This window comes from Amphiprion ocellaris, chromosome 6, assembly GCF_022539595.1.
Source record: "Amphiprion ocellaris isolate individual 3 ecotype Okinawa chromosome 6, ASM2253959v1, whole genome shotgun sequence".
NCBI lineage: Eukaryota > Metazoa > Chordata > Actinopteri > Pomacentridae > Amphiprion > Amphiprion ocellaris.
The window spans coordinates 30,820,544-30,845,054 of NC_072771.1; the positions used below are offsets into that span (position 1 = coordinate 30,820,544).

Here is a 24,511-nt window from a genome sequence, read left to right on the forward strand (position 1 = left end):
TAAGATATGAACATTGTTTATTGAATGGTTTACAGCAAAACATTTTTTCAGAGTACCATAATAGGACAATGTATTAAATACTATTGGTTATTCAATGTATTATTTACACGATAGCATTGAAAACTGTTATTAGAATGATAGAAATTCATGGAAAAAATTTCATTGTGCTTCTTCACTTGGCACTCTTGAAAAACAGATTGGTATAATTCTCATTTACGTGGTAAATTTGACACGTTCACATATTCATTTAGTCTGTAATTACAGTAACACACACACACCTGGAGCTGGAAATGCACCAGCTGTAATTGTAGATAATGTGTCTAAAAAGTATACAGTTTCAGTATTGGTATTTTTTTTTAAAAAAACAAAAAAAACAGAACCCACACTGTAGCACTTGTTCCCACAGTGTTGTTTCGGGACAAGCCAAGTGTGTAACAGTAATGATAGCGCTGTGCACCGATGCAGACTGAAGTAACTGAGCCATTGTCAAAAAGTGATTGCACCAAGATGAGCCTTTGGCAAGAAAGAAAGGAAAGAAAGGAAGAGCACTACAGTTGGAAAAGAGGATGAGTCAGTCCCTCCCATTGATGTAGTCACATGGTAATGTTTGCAAGTACAAAAACCGAGTTATAAAGATAACATAAGGCACATATAAAACAAAAATGTAAACAGCTCTATGATTGGATATAGAAATTCAGTATGAGCAATAATTTTTAAAGGCCCACTGTGAGGACTGTTAGTGTTAATTTCCAACATGGAATAGTAAATATATATAAACCAAGAGGTTAGATGTTCACATACAGTGTGGGCCGACAACATTTACACTCATTTAGTAACATTCAGGCTAATCAGTTGTAACAAACATGGGATGATTTGATTGTATAAAGTGAAACGATCGCGTCAAGTTCTGCAAGTTCAAGGATAAACTTTCTTCCTTTATTAAATACAAACGTCGACAGAGAACTAAGTGACAAGCTCTCTTATGACACAGCATCATCTGGCCACTGGCTAACAAGGGCTAAAAATAAAGGGTGTGTTGCTCTGAGCCAGACATCCAGCTCCCGCCACAGTCCCCGGTAACTGTCGAGAGGATGCTCTGACATTAGCAACCACAAGGCCTCCCGGGTGAGCGATGCCACGGTGGGAGACTGGAGGAGAATTTGGACTAGTTTGTTCTTATTGCCAGAGTATCCTCACTTTGCTATAAGTCACAACATTAAAGCAATGTAAGAGTTCAGGAGGTTAGAAGTTGTAGGAAACATCATGGATTTGTACCTTGAAAGCTGCTAACTGCTCTGGTGTCCATGTCATAAAACCGTTTCTTTGCTCGTTCTTTAATTTCCTTAGTTCAGAAAAGCACTAAACAGTTTCCTCACTACATTCAGATAGCACCAAATAGGAACTTTAAGCATTGAGCTGCAGGATTGTGTGTCAGCTTCACCACTGTATGTTGTGGTTATTGTGTCATAACAACGGGATCTATGTGGATTTGTCTATTTATGTGGCTTTCAAGAAACAGAAACCATCTCAGGCTTTTCCTTTCCATTAGAAATAAACTTAACTGTGGGGATTGTAGCAGTTACTATTTGTTTACTGTATTGTCCAGGTGCGCGACCAAGTAATTTTCATGTACAACTCACGAAAGCATTATATTTTCAAGGTCCTTAGAGCTTAAATGGCCACAAAGCAATTGCACAAGTACATTTAGATATATAGGAGCTAGAAAGGAGGGGGAAACTTGAACACTGACTGACAATATAGTAGCATATTTTTTCTGAATTGTACCGACTGAGACCAATCAAAGCCAAGGTCTCTGCAGTGTGTTAGAAAAATTGGCGATTTTTAATAGATGATTGCCATTTTAAACATTGTACTCTCATCATTTTTATTGTCACTGGCAATAAAATGTCTTTATGTGGAAAAGAGCATATGGTGTGTTTCTTGGATTGTACAAAAGATAGTGTTAACATTTAAGACAGATTGCTTCCCCTGTGCCAGACAAGATTTGGAATCAATCTAGAATTTATAGCTGTCGTTTTTCTAATGGCAATAAGACTATAACTTGCAATTAGTTTTCTCGCCTTTCTGTTGGGTTCAGAAGGGTTTAACAGTGTAGAATGATCAGGAAGGAATGGAATAAGTGTGGAATAAAGAGATTATCCACCTCTGTCAGTTCACTGGCTTTGCAGCCACTGCACCCTCAGTTCCTCCACCTCTCTGCCGTACCAGTCATGGAGTTTGGAGAAGCAGCCGGTGCCTGGAGAGACGGGGCTTTCCAGAGATGCTCCTCTTCTCCTGGGCGGCACTGGTGGAGCTCTGACTCCATCGGCCCCATAACCACCCACATTCCCAGAGTCTGCGCAGCCTTCCCAGGCCACGCAAGACGAGGCTCCCTCCACAAAGCCGTTAGCTAAGGCAGCTGGTGGTTTACTCCATGCAACCCCATTCTCTTTGGAACACCCAGAGATGAGCTGCACCTCGTCCTGGAGGCTCCTCTGGCCAGATAATGAGCCTGACATGGGAGGGGCACTAGATGATGATGATGACATGGAGGATGAAGAAGATGAAGAGGATGATGCTCCAGACCTGGACCGTGCCACCTGGTTTCGCCTGGAGGACTTAGGCCTGCCCTGCGGGCCTCCAACTCCAGCCCCGACCAAGCTGCCTCCTGCAGCCTCCTGGATCTCCTCCAGCTGCCTCTCCAGCTCCTTCACCACCAGCCTCATGTAGTCAAAGCTGGCCCTCGACAACGCTTTCACCCACGACTCCATGGCTGCTTGGTTCTCAGCGGCCATCTTGTACACCCGTGCTTTGGCACAATCAAACTTGATGGCAAAGGCAAACTCCTCGGCTGACTCGCAGAGCTCCACGGTGCATCCTTCAAGGACAATCACACCGATGGGCTCTCTGCTGTCACGCTCTTCAAAGTAGAAAAGCATGTTTCCCTTCAGGACGAACCAGCGGCGGTGATAAGCTGTGTTGCGCTCACCCTTCTTGAACAGGAAGCCCGTCTTATCTGGCGGTGAGTCACAGGTGGCGTAGTGCGCCACGCTACGTTCGTTCAGCTTCATCTTCTCCCTCCTCCTTTTCCGCAGCAGATTCTTTATTTACCTACAAAATATTGTAAAGACAAAGGTCACATCCGAAGTTGGATTAGTCTAAACTCGAGGATGCCACAAGAGTATGCTGCTTTTCCTTCCTGCAAGTCGCTGCACAGGCAGATTTGATTATTAGTTGCTGTCTCAGCTTTAAAGTTGTGCTAATCTCTGTTTGCTGAAAGAAAAAAAACTGCAGCGTCTCTCAGTGCCACATTATTCTACAATTAAGGATCTGAAAAGTTTTATGTTCAGTAAGCAAACAAACTGAGCACTGTTAGAAAGAGGTCAGAATACAGGGTCGTATTGAAAAATACGAGACTGACTCGGTGTTGTACTTCTGGGCTCTTTTGAGGGCAGACACTTGCCAACTGGACTTCAGTCGACATGCTCCGGTTTCCTTCCCACTGAACTATCCTGTCAGTGTAAACACTGTTCTTGTACTTTTATAAGAACTCCCACAGTACAGGTGCGTATAGACAATGTCAAACTTAACGCCGAGAAAGCGCAACTATAGTATTAAATACAGGAAATACTGAATAGACTTGACACACTACAGTTCTAGGTCAATTTATAAGTCTAACTTATACAACAAGAAGGAATTGTTGGGTTATAGGCTGTGTGATCACATGTTCAGCTGTAAAGTAGGACTCAGACCTTCCCTCTCTGTAAACAACTACTAATCCAATTTTACAGTTAAGAAAAAAGTAAGGCTGGATCCTGGAGTAACTTCATCTATCCCTTTATTTGGCATAACTTTTTTGTATCTATACCTACAACCTGACTTGACAAAGCTGTTAATAAAATCCACATTTTAAAGTATGTTTCTACTTACGTGCTTATCTCATATCCAGCAGACATCCACCTCTGTCCTCCATCACATCTGGACCAAGTCTCCACCTTCTTCTTCTTCGTCTGACTTTTTCTGTCCCCTCGGATGAAGACTAGAAAAGACAAATGTTGTATTACATTCTCATTTTAAATACACTAGAAAGACAGAGGAAGTGGCGGCTAACATGTTACAGATTAGCTAGTTTTTTCCACCTCTGCCAGCTAATCGTGTCTGGACGAGTGATTCAGTTTCCAGCGAGCTGGTTGGTCACAAGCTTTTGACACATCAGCACTTTGCCGGAATTGATCCTGGGCCTGCAATAACTGTTTCAGACTCACAACCACAACACAGAGCCTCAAAAACACGCCTCTGTGCCAACTTGGCCTCACGTATCCAGCCACTTTGGTGAACACAAATATGCATCTACATTGTGGGCTCAGAACAAGCTAGCAGTCAGAGCTAAACTCACCCGTTTCGACATTATTTTGCATTTTATTTGAGTGTGTAGTTTGTTTATTACCTGTAAATAAAGGCGTTTTCTTCTTCTGTCAGTCTTTTCGCTGTTTATTTCATTTTTCTTTCTTCCTCCCTTCTTTCTTTTTTCTTTCGTTCCCCTGTCACGTGATCAACCGAGAGTGGTATGTCTGTTGTGTAGTATGCGGCCACCTTAACCGGGCGGAGTTACCCTTACAACTCAATGCCGCCCCTGTGAGGTGTGCTGTACGGATATGCGGTACTTTGAAACATGCGCACCCCGACTTTGCCCTTGTAGAGGAGGCTGCTGTCCGCAGTTTCACCTGATGAATTACACCAGTTTTCATGAATCTGAAACCGGCTTTTGGTCTCTCGAAGGTTAATGAGGTCCAGATTTGATGTATTTAAATAAAACTTTATTAGAGGTCCTTAAAAAGACTTCAACTGCCATTTTTATTTTTTAAATTAAACAAGATATGTTGCCCAAATCTGACACTGCATTGTTCGTCTGCAGACTCCCTCACACTAACATATTATGATGTAATTAATATAACAAGGCAACTACTTCGCGAAATGTGGTCATTTTGTTCACCTTAAGTGAAGAATTTAAAGTTAATATTTTGAGGAATAATCTTTTGTTGTTGTTGTTGTTGTTTTTAATTTTCAGAAATCTCAAACAGTGTTTAAACAGTTTGCAATTTCTCTAAATTCATGTAATAGTCTTAATGTAGTGATTTTTGATTTGTACCTGGTGTTCTATGGTCCACATGAAAAGATAACTTAAAAACAGAGTAAACATTTGCCGATACATATACATACTTAGACAAAATGGTACAACAAAAGCACCCTAGAATTAAAGGCATTTTGTGTTTTATCGCTAGCACTTACTTGCTACCCATTCACATACAAACAGCTGCACAGCACAACCTCTGTCCTCTTCGGAGTTTGTGTGCCTTACTGGAGGGCACCAAGGCAGTGAGTTAAGAATGTGCTTTTCTTATGCACATTTTCTTAGCATATTTTTCCGGTTCATGGGTTTGAACTTATGATGCTCCAGTCTCTAGACGACCTCTCTGTCCCAACGGCCACTACTGCCCTGTCCTTCATTTTATGGAGCTGAGCTGCTGGCTGCAGCCGGGTTCTAGCGTGTATGACCATGACAAACCACCATGAATTCATTAGAATATCTTCTGGAGACAGTTGATGGCCTTTAGCACCGCCGGCCTGCTATCTCGTCCCACTAATCTTCAATTAACTGATGCAGCTGCTGATGCCAGTGAATGCATTTTTCTTTTTGAAACAGCTTTTTGGTTACTTTGATTAAGTGCGGTGTTCTTGCAGTCAGTTTAATTTCCTCTATTTAACACCCAGTTCATCGAGTCTTGACATTAGGAAAGATTAATCTGCAGCCACTGCAGTTTAGAATAGAGAGTACGGACATAAAATCAACACTAAAGTTATTGTTCAGTTTAAAGTATACACACAGATACACACACATTAAATGCAAAGTGTTTACTTCTCACAAGTTATTTCCCAACAGTTTGTGGACACACAACAAAATATCACTGACAGCTTTTTTGAGACATTCCAATCATCTTTAAAACTGTTTTTTTTTTTTTTTTTTTTTAATTGATCCAAAGTCTGGTTGTGAATTCAGTCTAGGTGAAGTTGTGTTGTTCATCAGCAAACATTTCTGAACCCTTTAGTGGCTAGAATGACCTATGAATATGTGTTTGCTTATTTATAGTAATATTCCTCTTACTTTTTATTCTTTATATTTTGATTTTGTCCTTCTCTGGTTTCGATAAGTGCTATATAAGTAAACTTTTTTTTAATTATTTCATTACCAATGGCTCATTGGCCAAAGCAACATGAAACTTTATCAGGTTTACAGTGACTGCAGGATTTACCTGTTGGACATCATATGAGGAAATGAGAGACAATTATTTCTTAACTCTATATTATGGAGAGCAGAGCACCCTGCATGTTGGATCCACCAACAGACAGCCTCTCCACAGAAATGCATAGAAAAACACAGTGATGGCAGGACAAAGTGAAGAGTCAGTCATGCATTCATTTAGCCCCATGCCTCCTGTCTGATAAAGCACAACTAGGTATTTGGTTTATGTCACTTTTCTTCACCACCCAACATTTTCTTTCTCACAATACAACCTGTTCTGTATATTTTCTTGTAGTGGCAATGCTGAAGTTTTTTCATCCATACAAACACTATCCTGCAAAAATAAATAACTCATCCTGCTCTGCCCTGCTGGGAAACATGTACCTCGAGGGAATGTCAGCTTTCATCAAAATACCTCTCAGTCATCCAACACAATATCAAAAATATCATCTCTTTAAATGTTAAAGTCTCTGTAGAAAAATGCCTGAAATATATTGATATCAAACATGTATATTCGTATACAAAGAAAATTTGATGCAAATTATTACTTCTTCAATAATCCTTTAAAGCTGTAACTATGCCACACTTTACTGAATCGCTGTATGTTGTTGTGGAGAAAAAAAAGAACACAGCTTGCATGGCACCAGTTGAGCAAACAGATTTTGATGTACAATGAATATAATCTCTGGACACAAATCAGTGGCCACATCATCATTCATTTGAAAACATTAGTTTCTCCAAAAATACGCAGTGATTGTGCACATGGCACATGTTGTTATCTCCTTATCTGCAGTCCAGCAGAGCAGCATTTTTGCTCACAGGCGGACCTGTTGGGCTCTCCAGACACAATTACAATTCTTAAAAGGCAAATTCCATCGGTTGAGTGGAGCTATTGATTTCCATCTGAGTATGCACAGAGCGAAAGTCTGTGTAGACATCTATCAAATACTGGCTGACATCAATTCACTCTGGTCTGGTACGTCTTCATCTAAACTCACCTCTGTCATTTTGATGATAGAGATTCAGCAGTATTCTAATCTTTAATTTAACCATTTAAATGAACAAAAATATCCCTTCCATAACTATAAATTCATCTGTGTGCACTCACATACAGTGCCTGCTCTTCCTGTTTACACTATTTGACAGTGACATTGCCCAGCACAGCTCTGCCTGAAGGTTGTTTAGTGCTCAAAAGTCAAAGTGTGAATTTGTCTCCTGTCATTTGAGAGCCATTAACACTGTATGTAGAGAAGGTTGATGCTTGGCCTCAGCTCCAGCTCTTCCGTCCCTGATCAGCCAGGGTTGAACAGCGTATGAAGCGAGCATCTCTTCCACTTGTATCTCAATGGGCCCTGCAGAGGAAATAGAGGAAATGCATTAGAGTGAATATCTGACTGCACTGAGGAGAGCCACTTGGTAGAGCACCAACAATTGCTTTTCATAGAGCAGAGTGAAAATATACTAAGGTATCATTGCCCAGACACAAGCACCCAACAACACATATACAAGTCATCAAAGTTAATAAGAACTGTCTTTTGCATTTTCCTCTGCAGATTAAAAAGCCTCCCAAATACAATTGCCAAACCTCATGTCACTCTTTAAACAGCTGCCACTTTTTCACTGTTTTGTTTGGCACGTCTGGAGAGGTTCAATGAGCAGAGGACCTCATCTGGGCCACTGTGGCTCTTACAAATCTGATCCAGTTCTTGAGATATTGTTTACCTTCCCAGAGTAAGGTGCAGCTGATGCCTCTAACTTTTAACAATCTCCAAGAGAGCATGAAATCCTCAGATTAAGTTTGCTTCACCACCAAAGCTTTCCTAGTTGCACTGAGCCATCTCATGCCCTCTGACTCTTTCTTCCACACATGGCTGCATGTACCCGTGAGTGTCTTTTTGTACTCTCATACAAATTTAAACACATGCACATGTATCTCTTTAACATTAAAATATATGCATGTGAGTGTGTGCACACATTTTGACAACACACACGCACACATGCCCACTCACTTTGCCACATCATGACTTTGTCTGAGTCACTGATAAAGAAGCACCAAGACAAGCCAGTATTCATGGTTAATGTGCACCAGATTTACTTCTGAATGTTCTGATGTCTGGCAATGTAGGTCAGGTCTATTTTGTATTCTAATGAACTTTGCATACAGTATCTGCCAATACAAATGCGACGCCTCTGGCACATAACACCAAAATTATTTGGTTTTTCATTTTGTTTAATGCCTCCCTCACAACATTGTCATTTCCGATGATCATAATAAAATGTAATCGATTGAAGAAAACAAAAGTCAAAGTAAATGGTGCATACAGAATGGGGATGAGCAAACAGACAACTGTGTCTCTTGGCAGACTATCACCACCAACAATCAGGCAGAGAAACAACAGCTAATTAATATTCACTGGCAAAATGCGTGTCTCACTCTGACACATTTATTGAGTTTTATTGCACGTTGTGCACTTGGCAAGTTAGAAAACGAGATGAAGACAATACAGTCCGTGGAAGTACTATAAGCACACATATGACTATTGTGTTATAATAAACAGATCATAGTAACAGGTTTACATTTAGAAATGCAACTATATTAATCAACCATTCAGATCTAAGAGATTTTGAATGCATCATGGAGGCTTACTCATGTACCTAATGAAATGACATGAGCAGGACGTGGGGTTGAACTCTAAAACACATGAGCTATAAATGGAGGAGCTACTGCACGTAATAATTTATTACTGGATTCATAACCACCACGATTAGATAGTTCCATCCCTAGAAGGTCACTTGTAATGCAAAGGTAAGGAGAGAAAGATACGGAGGCTGCTGCTGCTCTGAATAGAAAAAAAAATCTGTGAAGTTTTTGATTAGAACATACAAATGGAAATGCTCCCAAAGGTGCTTGGTGTACAAAGTGTGATATGTTTTAATAATAGCTAACTCACCCACATGTATATAGAGATGCATGTTCACAAAGAGATTGTTATGCATACAGATGCTGCTGAGTGGGAGTGAAGCATCATCCAAGGGGAAACGAAGAAAGAAAATGAAGAAATAGTGTGAGAGAGAGGCAGGGAGGGAGGGAGGGAGAGAGAGAGGGAGAGAGAGAGAGAGGGAGAGAGAGGGAGAGAGAGAGAGAGAGAGAGAGAGAGAGAGAGAGAGAGAGAGGTGGGCTATGAACTAGAACTGTGAGCTGTAGGGAGTAGGTCAGTGCAGTTGAGTCAGTCCTGACTCACAATGGAGGCGGTGAAGATCCACCTCCTCCCTGCCCATTACAACTTCATCCTCAAGCCTGAAGCATTGAGTGCAGATAGCCTTTATAAAAACTCCTACACCTATGGTCAGAGGAGCAGCGGTTTCATTGTTACAGGAACAATCTGATAATAACTTGTGGATGTTTTAAAGGTGGAGTCTTTCTGCAGAAAGACTGACTGCGTTTTTCTCCCCATCCTCCTTCCAAGTCACTTCCTTTCAGAGCCAGGGCTGTGTACAAACACAAGATTTTTTTTTCATTGTGCATACACAACGGACAGCAAGTGGACTGTGATTAGATGTTTGTTGAATTGAATTGAACAAAATGTGTGTTGGATTAGAATTGCAAACTTAATTTTTTAACAGTAAAAGTTGGTCAGCCAAATGTCCAAACAGTTTCTACCACTTCACACTGGCATCTTTCCCTCACTTTGACCCTTTATGTATATGAGTAAAGATATGAACTACTGTTGAAACGCAGCAACATCCATTGTGAATCAGTGGCAAACCCTCCTTTTTAGGTGCAGTGCATTGAAGTACAGTCTACTGAAAGCAGGCAGCAGCCTGTTGTAGGATTCATAATCTTCCTAATTTGGACCAACTTTTTGTTTATGCAAGGTTCATGTATAGCTGCTTGTTTTTAGACAATAGGCTATTCATTATTGTGTAGTGAACTCAAGCTCCTTTTAAGAAACTAAGGCAATGTTTTGCAGCAAAATACATTGTATTTCCTGAAGTGAATTATGGAAAACCCGCTTGTCTGACACTGAAACTCAGGTACCAGTATCAAAGCATTTCAAACAATACCCACCTCTAGTAAACACTGCACTAATATCCGCCAGTGTCAATAGTCAAATGTAGTAAACTCACGATTGTGAGTTAGAAAAGGGAGATGTAGATATCCACTGTAATAGCTCAGAGACTGCACAAACAACATTTGTTGTCAAAGCTTTTCAAACTGTCTCACCTCTGAGTTGTAGTCTGTACACATCCGCAAGTTTTTTTTTTAGCTTTAGTGTTGTGGTAAGAGGTTAATTAAATCCAATAAATTTAATCTTACCGTCAGAAATTTTAACTCAATAGAAAAAAAGACTACTTTTGATTAAAAACTTCAATAAAAAAGTCAGAAATACTTCAGTTGAAAAGAGGATACTGATGAGCTAAAAAGGGGGATTACAGATTTAATTTATTTTTTACAATTTTCAAACACTGTGCAAAGCCTCAATCTGATGGTCAAAAAAGAGGAGCGCATAGAAGGAGAAGAAAAGAAGCACAAAATGCCTTTGCTTTTTCAAAGTGTTTTCTGTTATCATACAATGCGAAGTCCACTGTGTCGATTTCCTCGGTTCGATGAATAGTGCATTAGCGAGTAAGGCAGTGCTACAGTAGCATAAGCTCCTAAGAGCTGCATCTATTGATGATACTGGCTGCACTCCATTCTGTTTTGTTCAGCTCTCTCTCTCTCTCTCTCTCTGTGTGTGTGTGTGTGTGTGTGTGTGTGTGTGTGTGTGTGTGTGTGTGTGTGTGTGTGTGTGTGTGTGTGTGTGTGTGTGCATGCTGCTGCCAGACTCATTACAACCCATTAATACAAGGTAAATACAGTGAATGTTCAGAACTAGGAGCAATTATAAAGGGGACAAACATGCATCCACATATGCTCCTACATGGCAGCACAACACAATGCAGCCAAAACAGAACCACCTTCCACTGCATCCATCAGTGTGGGTCTTTCACCATCTCTCTCCATCATACATTCTTCCTTTTGCTCGTCTCTCTCTTTCATTCTGTCCCTCACTTTCCCTTCCTCTTTACCCCTCCACAGTCTCACTCTTTCTCATTTTTCTCATGGCTGAATATCCGCTGATCCCTAATCCAGATGCTGATTTTAGATTGTAGGGCCAGCGAGGTCGTGCATTGGATTAAGTCATCAGTGTGTGTGTTATTTCATACCCTGATTCTTTCAGCCCTCAACCATCAAGCTTCCCACCACCACAACCCTTGACACAAACATATGAACGATATACATATTAAATGTGCTATTTATATAACATCCACACAGAACTGCCCCTCCTTTCACATATATTTACCTTTCTGTTCCTTTTTCTTCTTTTCTTACTTACTTTCTGTGCTTGTTAGCTTGCTCTACCCCTCCCTGTTTATCATAAAAAATATGTGCTGCAGCAGTTCAGAGCTTTGTCAAGGCTAATGTTGGTACAAAGGCTGTCTGAGGCAGTGCTGTTATCTCCTGTAGTCTAATCCAGCTAATTAAGGGCATTGCTGGGAGGAAGGTGCTACTATTCTCATCTAACTCCAGGATATGCTGCATCCCCGAGTCTGCCAAGCTGAAATGTGGTTTTAGACACACCTATGCAAATATGAGAATGTGTGCACAGACACTCAAACAGTTACAGATTCTTTGACATTTGATTTGAAAGCAGTTTCTTATGTATTTAAAATATCAGCACACATAGCTCGCACACACGCACACAGAGCAAACACAAGCTTTATTAAATTTGCTTCTTAATAGAGGCTAATAAAATGGAGACTACCAACTGCTCATATAGACTGAGACAGTATGATATTACTGCTGATTTATATTCCCTTAAGGAAATAAAGTTCAGCATTTTTTCCCTTCCTGATTCTCTCTACTTAAGAGCAGAACTGATTAGATTACTGTCCTTGTAGTCTCATAGATATCACAGTTGGTGGTATAGATATCACAGGGGGTTGGAGGAGGGTGGTTGTCTACACAAATGAGAGTTTTATTGCTAAACATTGAATTTATTAAAAAACGAAATACGAAATTTTTCAATTAGAATGTGCTGTAAAGACATTCGTTAACACAAATCAAAATGGCAGTTGTGTCATCTAACACTTCTCTCTCTCTCCAGCCCAACACCACTCTTTTTCTCATTTTCCATCCCTTCTTTTACTCCTACAGTCTGTCACACCGAGAAAATGGAACTTGGAAGGTGATGAAGGAAGAGGTAGTCTGAACTCATCTATCTGTCAACCCTAATTGTTTATCTGGGCAGGTATGTGTGCAGGTATAGATACCACTACCGGTCTGTAATTGTTTTGATGTATTTGTGCATCCTTTAACTACCTTTATGCGTAACAATATGTAGGTGTCAGTGTATGGGAAAATCTTTAGGGTTTTGGAGGAAATCTGAGGAAAGCAGGTTTACTTGTTTCAACCAGAAGGACATGAATTAATCAGAGTTCCTCTCTGTAACAACTTCTTGAGTTTGAGCCTTGTTAGTACCGAGAGTTTCCAGGAAGACACAGATACAATTAAATTTTAGTGTTGTCAGCTATCTTTCAGCGATCCTTCATGAAGTCACTGTATATTTTTCAGTTAGTGGTCTTCACCTGGAGACATCACACTACACATATTCACCTATGCCCACAAACACACACACGACTACACACAAATAAACTTGTATGCAGACAGACTCACACATATGCATCAGTGCACACATGCAATTGCTCTTTTTCTTCCTCCCATTCTCTCCCTGACAAACACACTCAGACATGCACAAACACTCACCGCTTCTTCCTGATTTCTCTGTGTATGTTTCAGTGCCCATGGCGATGCCTTTCTCTCTATTCCACTCTCTTCATCCATCCTTTTGTTTCCTATTTCCAAATCTTTCCTCTCTGTTTGGATAATCCAAAGTTCAGCTGGAGTAGAAAGCGTTCATAAAGTAGAAAACACTATGAATGATTCAAGAATGTTTAAGTTAGACAGAACGAGGGGGTTCGGTGTCAAACCGTGGTGGTGGTTGATTTGCGTAGGATTGTTTTCTGGGGCTTGAGGGAAGATGTGTGAGGAGGCACACAAGGCGGAGGACTGTTTGTTGTTGGCGGGAAACTGTGGCTGACCGAGAGCCCGCCGTTTTCCAACATCAGCTCGTGAGAAAGCGCGTGGGGAGGAGGTGGGGAGGAGGAAGAGCAGCAATGCACTGGGCTGAGCCTCAAATCATTCAGCTCAGCCTGCAGGTGTAGTTCTGTGTCGTCTACATCATACTGGAGGTCACAGTCTGGGCAGTAGCCATGATACTGGACCTTTTCACTGAAACGGACACGTTCCCTCTCACGAGGCTCCCTGCCAGGGGCCTTGGGGCATTTGTTCTTGTCATGGTGGAGAAGTGGCATGGGCCTGGGCAATGTAGGAACAAGACCTGACTCAGGGATTCCGCTGTCATTAGAAATGAAGCACGGCGTGGAGGAGAATAAATCCCTGCTTGGTTTCAATGGGAAAACCCCGCCATTTCTTAATAGAGACCCGTTAGCCTTGGATATATTCCCTGATAATACTAATGTCGGATGAGGCAGATTCTTAATGTTGTGATCCTCGGCTCTCAATGGGGTAAGTCTTGGAGGTGGTAGGGGCGGGTGTGGTTTCTTGAGTACAGTCAGGACTGCTGAAGGGTTGACAGGGACTGGGGTGAGGGCTGCAGGTGTTCTGAACAAGCAGTCATCAGGGAAGAGCTTCATCTTCTCCAGGCTGGAAGCAGTGGTGGTGGTGGTAGAGCTCGAGCTGGAGTTGAGTGTGTCCGTCTTAGAGCTGTCTGTAAGTCCGTCCTCCTCCAGTTGTAGGTCGCAAGTCAGGGTGTCAATGTCATGAACAACCTGGTGACAAGAAGAGGAAAGAGTCACTGTGACAGCTGAGGTCAGGAATAATAAACAAAAGTGACAATGTGGCATGAGTGAATTAAATATCACTGATAACAATCTTAGCTAGAAAAGCTTGCAAATCTGAAAAGAATGATGATATAGATAGGAGCCTCATGGGCAAGAAAGTGAAGATTAAAAGTCTGTTCTTGTGAGGAGCTGATGGTTTTATGTCTGCAAGTTCTTAATTAATCAATTACTTTCAAATTAAATTTAAAGAAGACACACTTTGATTCAAGATTTATGGGGTTATAGATTGATTATGATATCAAAGCCACAACCGGACTGAAGAGAAAATAAATATCACTACAATTTATTGGAAAAGCCATGAGCCTGCAGAACTTAACTGATACACGACAACAATCTCATGCATGTAAGAGTACCAACCATATCCTATAATGCATGACAAAAACACCCCTACCATTATATAAAACTGATATTCTGGAAGAATGAAAGAGGCACAGGATGGAGGCAAAGGGATATAACAAAAACAAAGGGGTATTCATATGAAAAATCAATAGACTGTTGGTCCTTTATGAGGCAAAATCAGCATAAAAAGAAATACTTAAATTTCTGAATGAATTCATCATCTTGAAATGTAAGATCATTTATGAATACAATAAAGTGCAGGGATGGCTACAAAGAGGACACAATAAACAATAGAAAATGACTGGAACGATCTAGCTTGGTAGAAATTAATTCAAGACATTGCCAGATCCCATGTGTATAGAAGATATTTAGATCCAAAGACACTTGCTTTGCCCTCCAAAAAGAAATGTGCTTTCACAGCTTGCAGGAGAATTGTTGCAGCAAATAAAAAAATAGTTTTTTGGCGGCAAGTAATACTAGAAATACACATCAAACATCCATATAATATATACTGTACGGACATGCATAGAGACCAAAATATGTGTAACAACAGATGTTTTTCAGGAAATTATGAATTTCCACCAATTGACCAATCAGTATGTATCAATCTAAGGCTAACAAATGGCTGATTAGACAACTAATGAGTGATATACTACGCTGTACTTTCACACGTTAGCTCCTGTACAAACAATGGATCACATGTCTACAGAAAGCAAACATTTGCACCTTTTGCACATCCATGGACAAAGCTACTCTCCCATACATTTATGTCTGCAGTGCTCAGACAATACCTGTAGGCTGGCTGGGTTTAAATCACATCAACACATAGCAAACACTGGCCGAGTAACCATTTAGCAAGGAAAATTAAATTTAATAGTGGTGCTAAACTCTGCTGGAACAAATAACCGATATTCAGTTAAATAATGTCCATGTTCTTCAGCCATTTTCAGTAGCCTATCCAAAAATATTCCCTTTTGAGGAGAGAAGCTTCCTGGTTCTCTTCCCTTTGGTTGAGTAGTTATTCCTTTGATGCCCAGAACTGAAGTAGTGTTGGACATTTTATTAATAGTTGCCTGACTACTGTGGATCCAGCACTTGGCCAGTCTAAGGAAAGTCTAATAAAAGTTGAGTTGAGCATGGCTAAGTTCAAAGCACCGTAGATGAAACAACCACGGAGAGAACCTCACCAGAAAGGAAAGTTAATATATTTTTCCTTTACAAAGCAATGACAAGTGCTCATGTTCATTTTTTGAATTCCAGATGCACACCTCAGAGTACCCATTACGTTAACCTACTTTAAAACGTGACTGCTATCATCAACACTGGCTTGAGGAGAGACTAAGAGAGAAAGTGATGAGGAGAGAAAGGAGAGAGAGCGAGTGACTGAGTGGGAGAGATAAAGCGAAAGATAGAAGACCAGGACAGAGAAGGCAGTGGAGCTAAACTCTCCATGCAGTCTTTAAATGGATAATTAGTTGGGATACACACAAGAGGTAATACCAGTATCCCAGTGTGCAGCCCCTGCTGTAGGCCAGGCAGCTCGAACGGCTGTGCCAAGCATCTGGGCAGGGTCCCTCCTCAGAGCCAGGCTCGGCTCCAGCCCTGTCTGTGAGTTATAACAGATAACTGCATTTCAAATGGATTATACCCCAAACACTGGCTTTGATAGTAACACCCCCTCGAGGTATGTGTTTAGTGTGTGCGGTGTCAGAATAACTGATTCTCTACACAATTTCCTGCAAGCAAAAAAATAAAAAATAAATAAAGAAAGAGGGAAAGAAAGAAACAAAGGGGACATCACAAAAAAATCACAATAGACAGATTACAATGCATCCTTGTTCTCATTTATCTTTGGCCCCTGCTGTGAGACACTGTAAACTGTTGAAGAACACAAAAGAAGTCTAATTTAGCTCAAGTTTCAAAAAAAAGAAAAAAAGGAGAAAGGGGAGCAGAGAGGCAGAAGGAGACAGATGCTGTGTCGACTAGCCATCCATAATGCAGGAACCAAAGGCTGTACGCAATAGGGTTTTATTAGAATGACAGCTTGACACGTTAAGGCGAGAGGTTTGGCATGGCAATGCTGGATGCCTGCTGTGTGGCCAGCAGAGGAATGTAAACGTAAAAGCAGGTAAGACTGCAGGATATTTTAACTGAGCTGGCAGCACGGGATTCAGTGAGGGGCATTAGAGGGAATACTGATTCAAAGCAAGCATTGTAATGTGAATGAAATGAAAGAAAAGGTCTCTGAAATTATGTCACTGCTAGGTATTACTGCCTCTATGAGAACAGCTTGCTCTGAATGAAAAAAACCCCACTGAATATCATCTTATAATCCCTGAATCCTACAGGGACCTCCCTTCAATACCTCTGTCTGTGCATCTCTGAGATTTAAAAAAAGGCCAATCAGACAGCTTTTCAGAGTTCTGATCTTTAACAAGAACAAGAGAGAAGAGCAAGAACGCAGGCAACGAGAGATAAAGAAGAAAAAAAGATGAGTTGCTGCGATAAACAGACGTGGTGAAGACATGAAGATAAAGACACCACGAGAGACCTGAAAGAGAGATGACAAGAGAAAAAGAAAGGACCACTTCGAAGCAAACAACAGTCAGCATTAAGATGATGAAACGCAATGCAAAAATGCCTTCCTGGTTGAACCAACTTGGCCATTAAATATTAATTGTGATACAGATTTTCTCACTTTCATCAAAGCTTGTGAGTCAGGGGGGCAAAGACGGTGTCCTGTCACTTCACACCCGGCATCCTCCTCTGCCACATGTCTTTCATGTTGGAGATAATGATCACATACATCCTATACATTAGTGGGTGGGGGGTGGGGGGGCACAATCTGAGTGTGTGTCAGTGAGTGTGTAGTCTTTTCCAGGCCCCAGTGAGGTGGCTGTCAGTCCCCCATCTCCTCTCAAGACAGGGATGCTTAGAAAGAGCATCCTCTCCCAAGGGGAAGCCTGTAGGAACAACATAACACATGGGAGGTGTTTTTCCCTGCTGTGATTTTTTTTTTTTTTTTTTTTTTTTTTTTTACCTCTTTCAGCTCTTTGGCTACATCCTTGAGGTCTCCCAGGATGGTTTCCAGATTCTCCACGATTGTCTTGATCTCCTTTTTCACTTGTACTTTGGAGACTACTCCTTCAGCGTCTGCATTTGGTGTCCCTGACATTCTTCAGCTTATGGCAACAATCTAGTTCGCGAAGGATCTAGTGTCAAATCCTTTGGTCGCTGCCACGCTGCCACTTTGCCAACGCATTTCTTTAAAAAAATAAAAAATAAAAAGCAATATTTAGTCCTCCGCTGCCTCCACTTTTGCTCCTACATCACCAGGACGGAGCGAAGCGGCGTCGGGCAGCATTCTATATCTACCACCAGGCATGCGCAATAGAGCGGAACGCGAAAAAATAACGGTTATGTCAAAATATCGTCTCATAGTGTCTGAGAAACGGCAGGTCGGTGCACCTTTATGTCCGACGACAGCGGAGAATGACGTGCCACGAATATCCCTCACGTTGACAGAGCGCTAAATTCAACATTTTTTGCGAGAAATGCGCTAAAAAAAACAACAACAACAAAAAAAAAAACGTGTTAGCAACGGCAGATACAGAGAAGAACTGAGAGAAGAAGAAGAAACAGGCAGCTGTCCAAATACCGCCGGTCGTTATTGTAACGGTCCATAATCCTCAGGCATCGACAAAATAGTAATACACTCCTCCTCGTTCCGCAAATACGCGCTTCTGGTGGTGATAAGCTCCGGATAGCCGCCAGCTAACGACACCCCAGAGGCACTTTCCTCCGAAAAACAGCCCGTCAGTTTCATCGTGTCTCCATCGCAGCGTCCTCCGAGAGTCTGAGCAGCCAACGTCCAGGCGCAGATGATGCTCTCTCTCTCTCTCTCTCTCTCTCTCTCATTACACTACCCACACTTTGTTTTCTTATGTGCGTGCTTGTGTGTGTGTGTGTGTGTGTGTGTGTGCGTGTGTGTGTGTGTGTGTGTGCGTGCGTGTGTGTGTGTGTGTATATGCATAAACTGCGCTTCGTGCATTCAAACAAATAACTTCATTACATCCATCCCCAATAGCTTGCAATAATGTAAAGACAAGAAAGGGGGAAAAAAGTACCAGAGAATGAAAATTACAAAAATATTTTAATTACAGTAAATAAATGTATTGATACTGTTGCTTTTGAGATTGAAAAATGTGCTTCGTTATATATTTTACTGTATGTATATGTATAAAAAAGTTTTAACCTTTAAAATTGTTTTTTTGTTTTATTTGAAAATTTACATGAAAATATCTATAAAATAAAATTTGTGTGACCTATTATAAATAAAACAGCATTTTCCATTATCAGCACAACAGTTAGTGTGTGAAACATTTAATACATGTATTTTCAGCAATGACATATATGCCGAAATTATTAAACCATATGTCCATTATTAATGCAAAAGTACATCAATTTGACTGGTACAGTTTTTTTTTTTTTTTTTTTTTTTTTACATGAAATAAATTCAAAAATCACCATGTGAATTGTTATAAATATTCTGGCATGTTTCCATTATCAGCACAGCAATATGTACATTTAACTTTGAAAAACTGTATTCTTTTCAAGAAATAAATAAAAAAAATACTGTATTGAATGTTATACATGTTACGGCATTTTCCCATTAAATACAATTTAGAAAGAAAAAATCAAAAATACAGTTTTCTCCTGATTAACTTATTTACAGTGATTCAGTGTTATATAAACAGTGTAAAACTATTTTAGAGTTTACAGATTTTTACCGTCAAGGTTTGACAGTTTTTCACAGTAAAATTTCCTTTTTTTTTTTACAGTGCAGTACATTTACTCTTTTACAGTTAAGTACAAAGTTGTGTTGCTTTTTTCAGACCTAAATTGACATTTCCATTTAATGCTATTTCATACTTAAACCGTACATCAATTTGATAGTCAGGACGTTAACTCTCAAACAGCCAAATACTTAAACTATCCAACACTATAGATAAATAGAACTGAAATTAGTTGATTACTCAAATATTAGTTTGACAGGAAGCGAACTGACAACTATTGTGGCTGTTTTAGTGCTTTTTTCATGCCAAATTCAAAACATTTCATACATTATGTCTGTGGTAATTCTCAGCCATCTAGGTTGCGGTTTTTCTGCTTCATTCCTAATTTTCTTTTAGTTTCTCCAGGACGTTTCACCTTTCGTCCAAGATACTTCTTCAGAACTGAAGAGAAAAAAGAACAACTTGGTCTAAAAAGAAAGAAAAAAATGATAAATTACAGCATAAACCACCAGAGTAAGATCAAACATTTCATGGCTTTGACTTTTGAAATGTAATTTTTTTTATCTCATCTTGTTGGTCAAAAGTTCTGCAATGTTGTAAAGATCAGTCTGATATAAAATGAAAACAGTATATAATGTGTATAATAGAATAATGTGATTAGCAAAGATAACCTAAATATGTTCTTAAGTATGAAAACTTTAGATCAAAGTACAGACTGTATGTTAAAAGTCAATGGAGTGAAAGTGCAATGAAATCTTGCTTTCTGATTGGTCGCTGCTGAGAACGTCCTCCCGTAAACGCGGAAGTGTTACTTGTAGGAGTTCACCCTGCTGTCTCTGGAAACCAGTGCTGCATTCGTAGCCACTGTGTCAGGACTAGTGAAAAACACACTGTGACATATCACAGCAATGTCTCTGTCATTCGAGGGAAGAGTCGTGCTTGTGACTGGGGCCGGAGGAGGTAAAATCACCGTTAGCAAGGCTGTCAAGCCTGTACTAGCTTTTGTAACGTTAGCTCAGAATGCTAACCTGCTAATTGTGCACTTTTGTCTTTTGGCGAAGTATCTAAGCGAAGTTGTTAAGACAGCTAGCGCATGAATCTACTGCCATTCTGTTTAAAGTATTATTAACCCAGCAGTAAATGTGGGTATCTTGCTGATACGCCAACACTCGAAAGATCTGCAAGTCGCAAAGTCGCTAAAGTAAACAATTCCATCACATTGTTATTATCACTGTAGCCTACAACAGGACTGAAACTCACTTTTCTAGCAACAGATTTTTTTCAGATTTTTCATTAAACGAGCACAGGGAGCAAAGTACAAGTGTTGCAGTGGCGTATAATCACTCCACTGAAAGTGTGTGAAAGGGCACATGTAACAACATCATAGCGGTTGTTGCTTCTGCGGCTGTTTTACTCTGTTAAAGTATGCTCACACCTTCTTTTGCTCTTCTGCTTTTCTTTCTACAGGCCTTGGCAGAGAATATGCACTGGCTTTTGCTGAAAGAGGTGCTTCAGTGATAGGTAAATAAAGGATATTTGTTGCAGGCTCCGTACACTTTGTGTTTCTAGACCAAAAAAAGTGGATGTGTTGAATATGTCTATGCCTAACCTGCTGAAAGTGAACCCTTGTAAACTTTAACCACATTTGTGTTTGTTTCTTTGCTGTGAAAGACAGCCATGCTAGGATGCATGTTAATATTTAGCTCAGCATGAATCTCCAGATTTTTCCCCAGGTTGCTAGCTTCATAAATCATATAACCTTTGAGTAATCTTATTAAAATATTTACTATTGTTTACTAATATTATGGGCTACAACAATTATTCAATTTGTTTTCAACTATTAAAATAATTTCCAAGCATTTTGATACTTGATTAGCTGGTTTGAGCATTTTTTTTTCGAGGAAATTTGTCTAAATTCTCTGATACCTGCTTCTTAAATTTGAATATTTTCAGGTTTCTTTACTCTTTAATGATAGTAAACTGAATATCTCTGTATTGTTTACAAAATAAGACATTTGACTTCTTGGGCTTCGGAAATACTGACCAACATCTTTATAGTTTTTTTATTTTTTTAATTTCTTTTTTTTTAACCTTTTTTTTTTTTTTTTTACATGTTATTGACCACAAAACAAAGTGATTATTCAAGAAAATGGTGGACCAATTAACCTTCATCAGTACACTTGGGGTCCAGCTGGATCCCAGTAGTATTTCATCTGTTTCATATTTCTGTACCTGTCCATGTACTCTCAATGTATATTTTCCTAAAACATGTGTCGTCTATAGATACAAATATGAAAGAAACAATGAAATTACTATTGATGATTACAAATGTGTATTGCTTACAATATTAGTGTAAGAACTCCTGAATTGAAATGAAACACAATGCAACTGAAGCAGTCATCACAAGAGCAACACTACCCAAACATACGTAAATAAAAGATGCACAGTCTGGCTGGGGCTCCCATGGACCCCAAATGATTTTTCTATATATATACACCACAAACCTGGTTGAAATCAAATAAGCTTTGGTTTATGTGATGGCAACTATGTGGGTGACAACTACATAAAGGGACTGAAAAATCCAACTTGTGAATAAAAAAATATGACAACTTATATACCCCTGGGGTCTGCATGGACCTCAGGTGTACTGATTAGGGTTAATCAGCAATGAAAATAATCATTAATTCTAGTCCAATTATTGTGATTTCTGTTGACTGCACACTCACGAAAGCAGTAGCAGCAGTGAGTTCTATGTGCCTGACAAGATAACATGAGTAAAAACCTGCAGACTACTGTACTTGCATGTATGACATATTGGTAAAAATGAGTGCTGTGGCTTTGATTTGATTAGGAATGCACAGATTCAATATTACAGATTGGTACTGTCACAGATTTGAACGGCAACAGATCAGATACCGCTCTGATGTGATGACAGAGGAAGTGTTCATTCATACCTAGTTAACTCAACCAGATAAATATAACAATTTGTGCTAAATAGTGATTTCTGGAAATTTTGCATGTGGAAGAGAAAAGAGCACTGGTGTCAGATACCAAGAATTTTGGTGCTGGAATTGGTGCTGTTGAACAAAAAGTTGGATTAACGTAAGTTATAGTTCAGAATTAAGAAGTGTGTGTTGCAGTGACTGCCACAGTAATGATGTTACTTTTTAGGCCACACACTTGCAAATGTTGGCACAAACATTTGCCCTTTCCAAAATAATATCATTTCCTGCTGCCTGAATTGAACTTGCCCTTAGTCTGACAAGGAATCAGCTTAGCTACAGTATTTTCTTAACCCAGTCACTCATGGAGAATTGCAGAACTTACCCCATTATTGCTAATCTTTCTTCTCTTGTTGCCATAAAGTGAATGACCTTGGGACAGACACTAAAGGGGGTGGAAAGAGTTCTGCAGCTGCTGATAAGGTGGTGGAGGAGATAAGAGCGAAGGGAGGCAAGGCCGTGGCGAACTATGGTGAGAAGTTTGGACTAGCCTTCTTGTCTTTTCTGTTCTCTTGTCTTTTCTTCCACAGTCTTATCTCCATTTGTTTTTTCTCCCTTTGCTTTCCTTGTAGAATTTGGGTTATGAAACGGTAGACTGAAAACAGTATTGATTTCTATCAGCCTGACTTGCTCACTGATAAAGCTGTTGGCGAGTATAGAAGACAAATGTATTTTCCTCTCCTTTGAGCATCTCCTATATAAGAGCAAAAATAGTTTTAAGAGAACAATACAGGACTTTTATCAGTGTGTTTTATTGACAATCTTGAACGTGGCAAATTTGTTTGTGGTGTAGTTTACATCCACTTTGTAACAATCAATGATGCCCAACAATCAATAGAAGTGTTATGTCACACATCATTACTCAATAAACAGAGAATGTGACAGAGGCTGTCAACATTCTCCAGTACTAATAATAGTTTCTTCCTACATCTGTTGCATTTTTTGTAACACTAACTGCATATTGTTTCTATCTAGATCAAACTCTGTGGCCAAGAATGTAATTGGAAACTGAGAAAACAAGAACGAGGGATAAATATAGCCTATAGTTGTGTCAGATATTAAGATTATTCACTGATCAAATGGAAAACTCTATAAAAATGGCCTTTTCTTTCATGCACATATAGATTCTGTCGAAGATGGAGAAAAACTGATTCAGACAGCGCTGGATGCATTTGGAAGAATAGGTGTGTATTACTTTGTATGTCATTCATCATTCATTCACTTATCCCAAATGCTACATTATTAAATTGGCATGAATGATTGTCAGTCATATTATTACTATGATTCATTAAATCTGAAAATATGTCTCATCTTTCAGATGTTGTTGTAAACAATGCCGGGTAAGTCATTTCACAGTAATAACCTCAATTTTTTTTTTAAAGGTTTTATCACATCATCTGTTCTTATAATGGCCATTTGGTTGCAGTTACCCTATTAATGCTAGTGTGGGCCACTATAATCACGTAAAAGAGCACCGTAAGTGTTGGCTCACAGGCTGAAAAGACTAAAATCCTTCATTGTCTCTCTTTGCCAAGGATACTTCGTGACCGATCATTTGCCAGGACGAGTGATTTGGACTGGGGTAATTAAATTATGTGTGATCTTTACATTCACTTCACTCTCATTAACTCACACTGTATTTGGGTCATCTCATATCATCACATTATCCTCTGTAATTTAGCCCACCACAACTCTATATGTAGAGGAATATGTTTGTTTTCAACTTGGGTTTGTTGTATCTATAAAACAGATTGTCTGTGTGGGAGTCTTCAAAACCCTATTGTAAGCTGGATCTGATCCACGCTGTTCTAATGTGAAACACCAGAAGTGTGGATTGTTATCTGTTAATGTGTCATTTCTCTTATTCTGCATTTCAGACTTGATTCAGAGAATTCACTTGAGAGGCTCCTTCTTGGTGACTCGAGCTGCTTGGAACCACATGAAAAATCAAAAGTTTGGCCGGTGAGGAGTGCAGCTAGTAACAGCTATTGGCATGGGTAAAAGCTGTGCCATCCTCCTATTACGTGGGAGGATTTTTTATAGATGCAACATAGTTACAGTATCCTCAGCAGACGGACCATTGCTGGGCTGTAATCAAGGAGTTATCG

General features: G+C 39.8%; 2 protein-coding genes across 3 annotated transcripts in view; one reads left to right on the plus strand and one right to left on the minus strand.

The window, feature by feature from the left end:
* On the minus strand, positions 1 to 18,493 carry pheta1 (PH domain containing endocytic trafficking adaptor 1). 2 transcript variants are annotated; one of them, XM_023264441.3, is made up of 4 exons: positions 13,110 to 13,320; positions 4,448 to 7,653; positions 3,931 to 4,039; positions 1 to 3,111 (listed from the first exon to the last, which is right to left on the minus strand). In XM_023264441.3, the coding sequence occupies exon 4, from the start codon at positions 3,069 to 3,071 to the stop codon at positions 2,175 to 2,177; it is 897 nt and encodes a 298-aa protein (XP_023120209.1). In that variant the 5' UTR covers positions 3,072 to 3,111; positions 3,931 to 4,039; positions 4,448 to 7,653; positions 13,110 to 13,320; the 3' UTR covers positions 1 to 2,174. The 2 variants fall into 2 exon arrangements, 1 of the variants encoding a protein (XP_023120209.1); XR_008602068.1 differs by lacking the exons at positions 1 to 3,111; positions 3,931 to 4,039 and adding an exon at positions 17,646 to 18,493 and having other exon boundaries at positions 5,899 to 7,653; positions 13,110 to 14,194.
* Positions 18,494 to 20,204: 1,711 nt separating this feature from the next.
* hsd17b4 (hydroxysteroid (17-beta) dehydrogenase 4) overlaps positions 20,205 to 24,511 on the plus strand; it is a 32,866-nt gene continuing 28,559 nt past the window's right edge. The window contains exons 1-7 of the mRNA XM_023264408.3: positions 20,205 to 20,361; positions 20,869 to 20,922; positions 22,768 to 22,875; positions 23,528 to 23,587; positions 23,722 to 23,743; positions 23,939 to 23,985; positions 24,281 to 24,365. Coding sequence (XP_023120176.2) covers positions 20,310 to 20,361; positions 20,869 to 20,922; positions 22,768 to 22,875; positions 23,528 to 23,587; positions 23,722 to 23,743; positions 23,939 to 23,985; positions 24,281 to 24,365 — 428 coding nt within the window. The 5' untranslated portion in view covers positions 20,205 to 20,309. The remainder of the gene's footprint in view (positions 20,362 to 20,868; positions 20,923 to 22,767; positions 22,876 to 23,527; positions 23,588 to 23,721; positions 23,744 to 23,938; positions 23,986 to 24,280; positions 24,366 to 24,511) is intronic.